The 13,286-nt window shown below is 46.3% G+C and overlaps 1 protein-coding gene across 4 annotated transcripts in view; it reads right to left on the bottom strand.

Annotated features, from left to right (window-relative positions):
- Positions 1-13,286, bottom strand: part of LOC119178056 (uncharacterized) — a 697,593-nt gene that overhangs the window by 412,472 nt on the left and 271,835 nt on the right. For all 4 annotated transcript variants that reach the window (XM_075887501.1, XM_075887516.1, XM_075887508.1 and 1 more), the window contains one exon: positions 10,741-10,887. In XM_075887501.1, the coding sequence (XP_075743616.1) occupies positions 10,741-10,887 (147 nt within the window). The remainder of the gene's footprint in view (positions 1-10,740; positions 10,888-13,286) is intronic.

The raw sequence follows: 13,286 nt of genomic DNA, 5'->3' as shown, positions 1-13,286 counted from the left end.
TGGAGGAGCAAGATTTTCGATTTTGGAGCACTTTGGAGCAGCAAAGATTTCCACTTTGGAGCAATCTGAAGCAGCTAGCTTCAAATCCTTGAGGAGAAGCAAGTTGCATTTACATTCAAGGACATGAAAAATTATTCAGGGGCTCTTGTGAATAGCTAGAAATATTAAGAGCATTTAAAGCACGCTTCTTCATCATCTGTACAAACCATTATCACCTAGTGCTCTTCATCATCATCGTTAGTGGGAATGACCCTTGAGTTGGTTCTGTGCCTCAGAGGTAACGGTTTTGGCCACGTCTTATAGGCCTAATAAAGGCGTGTAAAGGACTACGTCACAAGTGGTGGAGGTTGCTCCTCGATTCCCCCGTGCCTGCTCGCCCGCTTTACCTCCTGGAGCTTCGCTCAGGTCGCAGTTTGGGCTACGTGTCCACCAGCATGGCGCACGACGAACCCTCAAGCACTTCTCCCTTTACCCCTCCGGCTACGACGGCCGCAGCTACTCACTCTTGGATCGTCAGTGAACCCCCTCGCAAGCCTCGGCTATTTGCTGGACTCCAAAATGATGACGTGAACAACTGGCTACACCAATATGATATAGTGAGCGTAGCGAACCGTTGGGACGATCTGCACAAGCTCTGCCACGTCTGCTTCTATCTTACTGGCATGGCGAAGACTTGGTAATTTAACCACCAGATTGACTTCCCCAACTGGAACGTCTTCAAAAAACATCTGCGACAAGTCTTCGCTACTCCGGCACTTCGAGCCAGTCTGGTGAAGAGAACACTTGATGGTCGCAAACAACAAGTAGGCGAGTCTTATACCTCATATATAGAAAATGTTCTTTCTCTCTGTCGACGCGTCAACAACTCCATGTCCGAGACGTTCCTCCGTGTCCGAGACGCTGTCGCCTTCAACGCTTTGGTCGTAAAGGACCCAAGTACCGTTGCTGACATTGTAGCTATGTGCCAGTGCCTGGACGAACTCGAATCCGCACGGCTGCAGCTGGACAACTCTCCTGCAGACATCCCTGACAATCCTACTGCCGACCCCTCGTTATGAGCCGTGATCCGCAGCATGATACGAGAGGAACTGCAGTCGCTTGGTTTTACAGCACGTCAGTTCCCTTCTGACACCCCCAGTAGAAATTCACGGGACGTCGTCAAAGAGGAGTTGGCGGCTATGACTGGTAATGCATACACAGACCGTCACGTCTCTAAAGCCCCACTGACTTACGTGCAAGTCGCCGCAGTTACTCCAGCCTTCGTTCCACCGATACCGACAACGACGATGTCAGCCCATCTGGCGTCCCTGGTGCCAAGCACGCAAAATCTGCCTTACTGTGCTCCACCGGCGCTAGCACACCTGGATGCCATAGTCCCAAGCACGCAATCCAATCCTACTATCAATCATGGCGCCCGACGAGACCTACGTGCTACTACTGCGGATATCGCGGACACATCGCACGTGTCTGTCGCAAGCGTAAGCGAGACGAGCGTGCTGGGTTTGACACGAACGGGATAACTATGCCACAGCAAGCACTTTCCAGCCCCGTCCTTACGCTATGCTTCCGCTTCTGACGTGGCTACATTTATGCTTGAAGCCTTGATCTTGCGTCACGGTGCTCATGTCATACTTAGTGACCGTGGATAAGCTTTCCTTTCACTAATTGTGAAGGAATTGCTAAAGCCTCCGGCACCAGCCACAAGACAACCTCCAGATATCATCCCCAAACGAACGGGCTCACTGAGCGCTTTCATCGCACTCTGTCCGACATGATAGCCATGTACATTGAGCCATACCACACCGACTGGGATGCGATTTTGCCGTTTGTAACATTCGCTTATAATACCGTCCTACAACGCACAGCTGGCTACTCGCCGTTCTACCTTGTCTACAGCCGATCGCCATCTTCCTTTCTGGACATCTTGTTCTTGACAGCCCCGGTTACACAATCTGCATCATCCTGTGATTGATTGATTTGTGGGGTTTAACGTCCCAAAACCACCATATGATTATGAGAGACGCCGTAGTGGAGGGCTCCGGAAATTTTGACTACCTGGGGTTCTTTAACGTGCACCCAAATCTGAGCACACGGGCCTACAACATTTCCGCCTCCATCGGAAATGCAGCCGCCTCAGCCGGGATTTGATCCTGCGACCTGCAAGTCAGTAGCCGAGTACCTTAGCCACTAGACCACCGCGGCGGGGCTGCATCCTCCTGTGAACAATATGTGTCCCGCCTCCATCACTGTCGCCAGCTCGCCAGACTCAACACTGAGGAGAGACAACAAGCCCGTAAAAATCTGCATGACACGTCCCACACCACTGTGACCTTCCCCTCCGGCAACGAGGTGCTACTCCGGACACCAGTTCGCACTCCTGGCTTGTGCGACAAATTTCAGTGTCGGTTCCTCGGCCCATACACCGTCTTAGAGCAGACCTCGCCCGTCAATTATCGCGTTGAACCTGTGACTGCTCCATGTGACCAGCGCTGTCGCGGTAGCGAGATAGTGCATGTCTCGCGTATGAAGCCTTTCGCAAGGTGTTCTCCGCATCTATAAGCTGTGGCCAGGATGGCCGCTCTCGTGCACGGGGAATTAGTGTGGGCATTTAAGGCACGCTTCTTCATCACCTGTATAAACCATCATCACCTAGTGCTCTTCATCATCATCGTTAGTGGGGTGACCCTTGAGTCGGTTATGTGCCTCAGAGGTAACGGTTTTGGCCACGCCTTCCAGGTCTAATAAAGGCGTGTAAAAGACTATGTCGCAATATTCAGATGTATTGCAAATTTCATGGAGCCAATCATCTTATAAGCACTCCGTATTTCAGTTGATGATGCAAAAAATAATGGGCTCATGCTGTTGAGCATTCTAGGAAAACTTGTAGCAAATACACCTTGGTGTAGAAAGAGGAGGTGACTGATTGCCTCGGAGGTGCAGCAGAGCAGCTCCATGAAGAACTTGTTCGGGTTTGCCTTTTCCCTACCAGATGGCGCTAGGAGTACCGGAACCATGCGAGTCGCGAACTGATAGCGGCCACTTCAGTTCGCTCCGGCACAAGGCCGTCTTTCATATCGAACGTCTCTCTTTTTTGTGAACTATCCTCAATCTTTGAAAGTTTTGGTTAACCCTGTGAGCTTATACGACGTGCGTGTGGCCATGTAAAAGCGATGGGGAAGACGTGTTTCGCCCCAGGCTGCAACACAGGGTACAAGTCCTGTACCGAGAAACCTTCGCTGTTTTCTGCGGCGAGAGATGAAGAACGTCTTCGGGTGTGGAGGAATGCCATTCAGTGCAAGGATTGAATCCTACAGTCAACAGACCACCTCTGCGAACGGCACTTCAAGTCTCATTTGGTGAGTGAAACCTGGGAAGCGGTCTACAACAGCAATGTTTTGTGTCGAGCACCCCGGAAAGCGTCCCTCTCCGAAGATGCAGAGCCCAGTATTTCTCCGGACTGCCCAAGCTACCTCTGGAAAGAGGAAAAACAACGCAAGAGGCCAGCCGAGATACTTCACGTTAACGAGACTTTCAAGAAGCACTGAAAGCAAAGCCAGGAACTCGGTGGCTCGCTTTCTCAAGGCTTTTTTGCGGATCCCCCCCGAAAGTGGTGCTACTGCTTCGGACATGCTCTTGCATGATTGTACCTCGGCACCCCTCGCAGCGCTGTCGACTTTTGATGAACTGTTTAGAAGCCCAGCATGCACTGAGCTTTCGTCCACAACTTGGGGTTTTCACCGACTGCAGGCTGAGCTTCGCAATGTTGTGTTCTCAGAATTGCAACGTGTTCGAGAACCGCAGTGCGCTGCTGACACAAGCCACACAGTGCCGTGGAAACTGCTTCACATTAATCAAGACATGCGCAGATGTAGAGTTTCAAAGACATTGCACGCAAAGGAATGCTACGAGCTCACCATTGATCATATATTAGATAACAACTGGCTCTCATTTCCTTGCATCACCCACAGAGATGAAGTACTAATTGCTAAAATCTTGCATTATTATGTGGGCCTTCGGATGAGGCAGTATTGTAAGCAGAGAAAAGAAAAGGAAAACAAGATACACAAGCTCAGAAAACTGTCAAAACTTGTGACTGCACAAGCGTCCTAAACAGAGTATTTGGCTTGGTGTTTGAATGTGTGTGATTTCCTCAACGTTTCTTGTTGTGTACATTTTTCTGTAAAACAGTGCAATAAACATGTATATGTGCGAACAAGCTTATTAGGCATGAATAACTGTAAAAACATGTTTAAAAAGCAACAACGCAAAAAAGCTCAGAAAACTGTCAAAACTTGTGACTGCACAAGCGTCCTAAACAGAGTATTTGGCTTGGTGTTTGAATGTGTGTGATTTCCTCAACGTTTCTTGTGTACATTTTTCTGTAAAACAGTGCAATAAACATGTATATGTGCGAACAAGCTTATTAGGCATGAATAACTGTAAAAACATGTTTAAAAAGTAACAACGCAAAAGTGAAGTAGATATCTGATTCATGTGTGTGCCCCAGTTCAGCGAAATTAAAATTTCCTTCGTATGCCGAAGTCACCGTGACCGTGATGAATAGCACTGGTGCACCGCAACATTTAATTGCCCCTACTTCTGTTTAAATTACTTTCAGAGGAGGTTGCGTCTTCGCGAAGAATTGTTGAAGCTACAGTCGCTGTCGCGTCCCAAATAGCGTGCATGCGCTTCGGCCTTAAAATTCACATACCAACTCGAGACGTCCCAAAGAACCTCAGTTCTTTCGAAACGGTATTTTCGTTTGAAACGACCCTGAATTCATGCCACCGACATCCAAGCACACGCTGTATATGGAACAGTACGAGGTGCGTTTCATGCCCGTGGCAACTGAAGACCCGCAGTACATGGCCCCTGTTCGCGCAGCGCCACCTACGAGCGCACACGTCCGGCCGCAACCAAGGTTCGCCGCGCTCGCCCGCCGCGTTGAGTCACCTCTCTTTCCTACACCGTGAAATAAACAGAATACAAGTTGAATAAAATAGTACTTCGTGAAAGAACAATATAAATAGACCTACTGTATGTGGTTATCAGCAGATATGGTAGACTAATGCTGTGACGTACAACGTTAAAGACTCTCACAGTCCCAACTGTATTTTCCCAAGATGACTTCAAGAATAAGAAAGGTTCCTTTTCTTCAGGACTGACTAGACTGCTGGGCGTAATATGACGTCATTCAGCTAATCTCGGAATGCCAACCTCCTCCGGCACTTATCTGTGTACTGAAACTACACAATTTAAGAAACTTCATTTTTCTTTTGCAGCAATATTATATGTGGCTAGGGCGTTCTGTCTATACTCCAAAAACTCATACAGCGTCCTCTAGAAAGCAGTGCATAAAACAAAATCTCACAGAGTACCTTATGCATACGCCTAAGACAACTCGAAGGCAAGATCGTTCCAGTTTTAATAGGATAGCAATTATATGGACATTCCCGAGTGGTTTTTGCTGTTGCCAGAGGTGTAGCCAGAAATTTTAAAAAATAGGGGGGGGGGGGTACACCTTGATTTGAAGGGGGTGGGCAGGTCACATAAGCTATGGCAAAAAAAATTTTGGAGGTAGGGGAGGAGGACACATACCCAATGTACACCCTCCCCCCTGGCTACGCCACTGGCAGTCATGTTTTGTGTAATGTCCCAATCAATAACACTCCCCCCATTTCCCACCCCCAGACGCATCGTGTTTTACACACGGGTAAAAGCGCGCGAGCGGGCGCGACGAACTCGGCTAGAGCAGAAATAAGAAGAGCCGACCTATCTCCTTTGCACTGGGGGCGAATGCGATGACATCAGCCGGCGTGCCAAGCCTCCTATTAATTGTTACTCAAGCAGAGAGCAACATGCCGCCCGTGTCCCAGGGACAGAAAGGATCGAGCAAGGAACGCAAAGGGGGTGGGGAAGGCGTTGTTATGAACTTTGACTTTAACGGTGCGACCGCTGGTGCATGCACGATTCACGACTGATACAGTAAAACGTCGTTATAACGAAGCAGGATATAGCGAGCTAATGGATATAACGGAGCAATGGTAATTCCCCTTGAAATTGCCATAGACGCCCATGTATTTAAAACCTCATTTAAACGAAGCAAAAATTTCCTCACAATGGATATAACAAACCATTCTTCGTTTGCAATGAGTAGTTACTGATAATTTTGGTATACGTCAATTCAATCTCAAGAGTGCACAACAGTTTACGTCTAATCAGGGCTGCGGTAATTCAAAACTCGCACCTTGCGCTCCCGGGAAGCCGCCTGCAGCCTGCCAACATGCTTGTGGAAGCGAGCCTATCCTCCCATTTTCTCAAGAACTAATGGACTCGCCCGCACAGCAACTTCGCGAGTGTGCACGTCAGCCGGCCTCCCCTCTCCTGTAGAACTCGTTGGCCCGCCCGCGCGTCTGACCTAAAGTCCCTGGATATTTTTAGGAAAGTACCGCCATTCTTTTAACTGAGCCACCGGGCCGAGCATACTCCTCACCCGCCTCTCGGACCGCAACAAGCATCGTGCATGTTATCAGCGTGACATAGCAATCTTGATGGAAAGTGGCACGAGCCGGGTTATAGGGCTGGCGCCAGCGCGGTGGCTGTTTGGGAAAGGATATAGATTACGTATGGACACTTTGGAGGGGAGGGTTGGACACTTCTGGAAAGGATATGGAGGAGAGTGTCGCTACTTTTTCTATATTAAGGGGCTTTTATCTGACCTCCTTCTCCCCTTCAGCACAGCACCGAAACCTCGCACACCGCCGGGGCGGCAGAGATTATGGCATTCGTCCTTGTTGTTGGCAGTCAAAGAGCAACACCACCTCTATCAGTTTCTGCCGCTAGACACGAGATGAGCAACGGCAGCGACAAACGTAAGCGCGAAAACAATCGAGCAGAAGTCGGAAGTTGAAAGCCGTTGAGTCTGGTGTCAAGAAAAAGAAAAGTGGCCAAAGATTTCGGCGATGTCGTTGGGTGCCGCGGGCGACCAGGCCCAGAGGTCGTGGAACGCTCTCCTTGACGCCAGTGTTGTGCCTGACTGCGACACTTCCTGCGTGTACGTCGGTGCCGATGCTAATGCGGTAACAACCAAACAGTTGTCAGATGCGGAAATTGTGCCGAGTGAAAACAAAACAGTGACGAATGTGTCGACACCCTGGAGCATAATGTTGGCGAACCCGATGCCCGCGCAAGCGCTGAATGCGACAGACCTGCTGTGCTGCTTCTTTGGGGCTTACTATGATGGCGAACAGGCACTCAAAAAAGCTGCTGCAGCTGAAAAAGCAGTCATCCGCGTGAGGAAGAGTCAGCAAAGTCAATAATATTAGGGACTATTTTTCTTCGAAGTTATCTGCCAGCTGGAGTGCTGAATTTAGAAGAAATAAAGTGCATTGTTCCTTGTTATTTTGCTATTTTTTGTCTTCCGACGACCGTTTGTCTCTGTGCGGCGGGCTGCTGTGATATTCATTGATGTCGACATTCTTTCTTGCTGGCTAATTGCTGGTAAATATGAATATTGGCTATAACGAACTAATAAATATAATGAAGTAATTGTTACTCCCCCTTCAACTTCGTTATAACGAGGTTTGACTGTTTATTCATCTGCCTTGTACTCTCAACGTAAACTGACTGTGCAAAAAGTGCTTCGCTTTCTAGAGCGACCATATAAGGGTATGCACTAAGCCTTGATCACAAGGCGGCCACACCATCATCGGGTCATTTCGAGGTCCATTCATACGTGCCGCTCATGCTGTACAGATAGAATCACAGAGGTCTAGAGCAGCGGAGCGCATGTCTGTCGACACTGTTGTTGGCCGCAGCTTCTATCTCACGTTAGCTGCAAGCTTTCATTAATGCTTACATTACAGCAAAAGGGCCTCACACGCAGTACAACCATGTTTGGTAGCACTACGGTGTCTCTCTTTACATCTTTCTGAAGGAAATGCCCGCAGGAGAGGCCGGCTGGGCACTCTAAACAAGTCTGAAACAAACTTTACATGTATCGGCATGCAAGAGATGTTGCGGAGATCTCTAGTCACCCAAGTAGCGGATATCGAACATCGATTGTGCAGCAAGTTGTTGCGAGTGTGCGGATCTAGAAAATGGCAACTTTGTTGCTAGCGCTTCTCATGGATGACACCACACCTTATTATTTGGTATAACAATACAATTTGTCGGTATCGCATTCACTCCGAACAGCGTACTAATAAATTGTATCTTTTTTTAGAAACAATATAGCGCAACTCAAAATAAGGCTGGCTAAAAGGACAAAGATCACTCTAGTTGCTTCATGCTATCAGTCACCTAAACGCGAAGCAGATGTTAGTAGAACAGAAAGTTAACGAGCAGTCTCATTATACCTTGAGATAGCACGCGCCAGCTAGTTCAAGCGACATAGCAGTCTCCCTTCACCCCTCCCTTCAAAACGAGGCAACAAATGCGATGCCTCACTATCGCTGCGAGTATTGAAACTGAATTGAAGCTGCTCCTATCAGGAGACATGCTTTTATAAATACGATGACATTTGAAAAGAAGGCACGCGAGAATTTTCGATTCCAACACTAGCAACCTCGAGTCCGAAAGGGCAGGGTTTTTGGGGGCTTTTCCTGCAACAGCAATTATAAACAGGGATCTGCTAGTGGAAGGAATTACAAAGGTGAACTTAGGAATTACAGGAAAGTATGTTGGAGAGAAAATGTCAACGCATTCCCATGTCCAGACATAGACGTGACTGACATTCTCGTGGCACGTGTGCAGTTAACGAAAATTGCTTTATTACATGCTGCACAGCTCTTCAAGCAAACTATCAGCAGCGTTCTGGAACAAACGATGTCCGCCGATGAATCACCGTCACAGTTTCACGCTACTGATTGGACTAGACGTCACGAGCCCCTGCGAAGAGCGTGCTTCATCATAAAGCAGACTTGCACAACAGAGTTGTGCAAGTCTGCTTAACGGTAAAACGCACGCGCGACTGCAGTTTATTCAGCAAAATTAAATACGTATGTATGTGATTGTGACTGGTGGCCCAGAGAACAAGGTGCACTTGTATTGGCATGCCCGCGTGGTTATTCCTGGTGTTAGATGCTCCCAAATTCGACTTTGGCACAGTTCGGCACAATTTCCGTAGTACTTAGCCCGTGACAATATTATCAGGATGGCGCAGTAAATATGACTTGGCGAACTTTGGCGTAGTTTGCACATGAGTGTGATCACTGACTTTATTAGGTTACAGAACTAAAGGTATGCAACTTGCAAGAAAATTAATTATATATCGTAAATCAGCGTAGAAAGTTCTATAAACAGCTGAAGTTTCATTTGTTTATGATTAATATAAAAAAGAAAGTGTCCTTAGGTAGCATCTCCGCTTTGCAGCTTAGTCAAGCTGCAGTTGTCAGCAAAAGATTGCACTCTTCCTCAAATGAATGAGCACTCACAGTACAATATTTAGTTTCTCTTTTTTTTTTTTTCCACGATTATTAGATAGTAACGTGACCGTAGATGTATACTCAGCACAGGTAGGCAACTCATGAGTTGGATTCACGATTTTTGCCCAAATTTTTTTTATTTTTCACTGCAATGATTTTTGTTATATTACCCACCCCCTCTGTAACGCCTTTATGGACCCTGAGGGTAATGTAAATAAATAAATAAGCGACTTTTCAAAATAACCAATGATATTTAGTGGTCTTCTGAGATTTATTATATTGAGATTTCATTATGTACATATACGAGAGATGTTCAAAAAGTAACCAAGCTTTTCCAATGAAGTGCCAACCATGAGAGGAAGTGCACTGCGACTACAAACCGCATGTAGCGGCAAGAAACAAGAAAGTGTCATTTACTGCTATTCACCCTGATTGTTAGTTTGCGAGCTAGAGCCGCTAAAATGAGCACATGGACAAGCTGTTCTTCAGATTAGCACCAATTTGACAAGGAGAGCTGGAAGAACAACATTCATGTGTGAAGTTCTGATACAAACTTGGAAGAACTTTCCAAGGAACATTCCAGTTGTTGAATGAGAATACTAAATGAACTGCACGCACTGCTGTGAGTAATTCAAGCATTAAACATGGTAGAATGTCTGTGGGCGATGGTCTAAAGCCCGGGCGACCTTTCAGAACAACAGATAATGACCAAGTCAAACTTCGTGCTGTGAATTCGAAGAAATCTTCATTAAACTTTTCTAGATGTTGCTGACGAAGAGGGCATTATAGCCTAGAATAATGCCATGAAGTTTCTTGTTATTTGCTCTATCCTGATCATGAAATCACATTGAAACGACGGCGTTTCCAAACCACAGAGGAGATCCAGCACCGTGCGCGAAGAAACCTGCGGGCCATTCCAAAAAGTGCGTTCCAGGAGACTTTCCAAAAATGGAAGAAACGATGATGGGGATAGTGTATTGCAAGCAGAGGGGGGATAGTTTAAGGGGGAAAATGTCAAAAAGAGTTGCACTACAAATAGCAAAGATGTTGTAGAAAAAAGTTCGGTTTCTTTTTGAAAACACCTCGTATATGTCATCATGTGCAATAAACACCTCATTTACTAGTTAACGCTTTGTCCAGTCTTACTTTTTCACAGTGCACGTGAATTTTCGCACTGCTGCCTGGATGCAGGCAATTGAGCTTGTTTCATTGTTGCTACGACAGTGCATGCCTAGGCTGAGCAGAGAGTAGCCCTTAATGGATATTTATGTGACGGTGCAACAGACGGCAATCAAGACCAGACAGAGAGGCCTACCTGCTTGAGCTGGTCGTTGAGGCCTGCATATAGGCGGCGACAGACCTCGTGGCAGACTCCCTGTGGGGAAACGTTCGGCACCAGCACTGCTGAACATGAGAATGCCTGGTACAACTGCAGCCACCTGCGTGACATGGCCTTGCGCACCTGCACAGTGAAGCAACCTTCTAGTCGTTGATGACTGCCAGATGGCTGTACACTGATGGCTAAATAACACAAAGTAATAAAACTAAACCCTACCATTACAAAATCGCTGGGAAAAGTGAGAAACACTGCTACTGTGAAAACTTGGTTATTGTAAAATCAGAGAAAACAAATAGAAAAATGCATGCCAAAATAGACATTTAAAGTGAAGACCTTCCCAGTCCCTGTCATATTAACGAAGAAATCTTTCTTTGCATAACAGCAAGACTTGCATTGCATCATTTTAATCGAGTGCTCCCAAGAACGTTTTCAAGATGTCCAAGAGATCTGGCTGGTTGCTTGGGCAAGCCAGTAATTACAGACACCACCAAACCACAGGCTCTGGCACAGTTTGCCACAATTTACATTAATTTTATCACCATGGTGCAGCAAATTTAGTATTGGTGCACTCTGGTGCAGTTGGCACAAGAGTGAAACTACTGTACACTACTCTCACAAAAAATAAGAACAGGATTTACATATCCATACCAAAAAAATTCACAGCATATCGACGGAGTGTATGATGACGAGTGGTGCGAAGCGTCAATCTGTCTGCCCATCTGTCCGTTCCATCTGTCCTGTAGAGCACGCATCGGATCGATGGACGGACGAAGGCTTTGCCGCACTCATCATCACTCACTCTGTGGATATGCTGTGTATTTCTTATTACAACAGCACCATCTATCTTTAATAGTCAACTTTACGAAAACCACTAATGCCATCCAGTGATATTATTTCCAAGGATACAACACACAACACCATCTAGTAATTCATAAACTAGAGGCGGCTACATACATACTCCATAGAAACGATTAGTGGAGTTTATTGGCGCAAGGGCCAGATGTGGCCAAAGAGCGCCAGAACGATGATAATGAATTGTACGATGTGCAGTGTAGATAAAACAGATATGATGTGGCTGTAAATGGGCCTAAAAAACAGTCGCTGTAGGTGCGTAAAAATATATATATAGTAAGATTATGGCAATGACAAATGATGTGTGCTATGGAGACATAAAATGGTTTAAAAGTGATATGTATGTGAAATAAAAACTTGGCATGGAGCACCAGTGCCTCGACAGAACCCTTAAAACAAGAGCATGGAGGCCTGGGCTCATTAAAAGCTGCTATCACAGCAGTATCCTCTGAACAGAGGATGCGCTATGAACCTGTTTGGCTAAAAACATTCAATGTTGGGCTAAAAACATTCAATACTACATCCTTTAAAAAGCTTAAAACAGATTTTGCATCGAAAAGCGGCTCTTCGCCAAGGAACATAATCGGATGTAAAGGAAGATTATAGCGGTATGCTAAAGCAAAATATTTTTTTCTCTCACTTTCAGCTTCCGGACACTCCAGGAGGACGTGGAGGACGGTTAGCCTCTCACCACATCTACCACAAGTAGGAGGTTCATCGCCAGTCAGCAGGAAGCTATGGGTATCATAAGTGTGTCCTATTCTGAGGCGACAGAATAGGACATCAGTTCGCCGTGTTCTTGTAGCGGAGGGCCAGTAACCCAACCTCGGCTTAATCAAGTGAAGCTTATTATTTATTTCTGTGTCCCACAAGCGTTGCCAGTGGTTTCGCAGTTTCTTACGTAGGAAGGGTTTTAGATCTGTTGCAAGGACAGTAGCGGTGGGGTTAATAGAACGCAATATAATTGACGTGGCCATTTGGTCAGCTAACACGTTGCCCTCGATGCTTCTATGGCCAGGAACCCAGAAAATAGTAACATGCTGGTTGGACATGTACGCAGTACATAGGACGGAATACAACTCAATTATAACCGGATTTCTGATTCTGAAAAGGGATCTTAATGCATTTACGATGCTTAATGAGTCTGTGAATATAATAGATTTTTGTATATTTGACTTCCGTATATGCTTCACAGCCGACAATAGTGCATATCCCTCAGCCGTAAATATACTTGTTTCCGGGTGCAGCACACCGGATTCCGAGACGGATGGTCCGACGGCTGCATAAGCCACCCCTGCATGCGACTTAGAAGCATCAGTATAAAACTCTACGCATGAGTAGTTGGACTGAAGTTGTCAGAAATGCATTTTAATATGTGCTTCTGGTGCATGTTTAGTGATCTCGACAAAGGAAGTGTCACAATCTAACAGGTTCTTTAAGGCGTCGGTCAAACAATTGGAAAACAATAACAGACTACTCACGCGGCGATTATGACTCAATCAACAGTGAACTCGAATCGAATTTTGAGAGCTTTGCTAATGGCTTCTTTGATCGCAGCGTTCAACAAAACTGGAACTTGTTCAAAATGAAAGTTGAATCTTTAATCACGCGATACATTCCCACATACGTTATCAAGGGTCGCCAACGCCCCCCTTGGTTCTCAACTGACT

The sequence above is a fragment of the Rhipicephalus microplus genome, chromosome 1 (assembly GCF_043290135.1).
Source record: "Rhipicephalus microplus isolate Deutch F79 chromosome 1, USDA_Rmic, whole genome shotgun sequence".
Lineage (NCBI taxonomy): Eukaryota > Metazoa > Arthropoda > Arachnida > Ixodida > Ixodidae > Rhipicephalus > Rhipicephalus microplus.
This window is presented reverse-complemented; position numbering and strand designations above follow the sequence as displayed.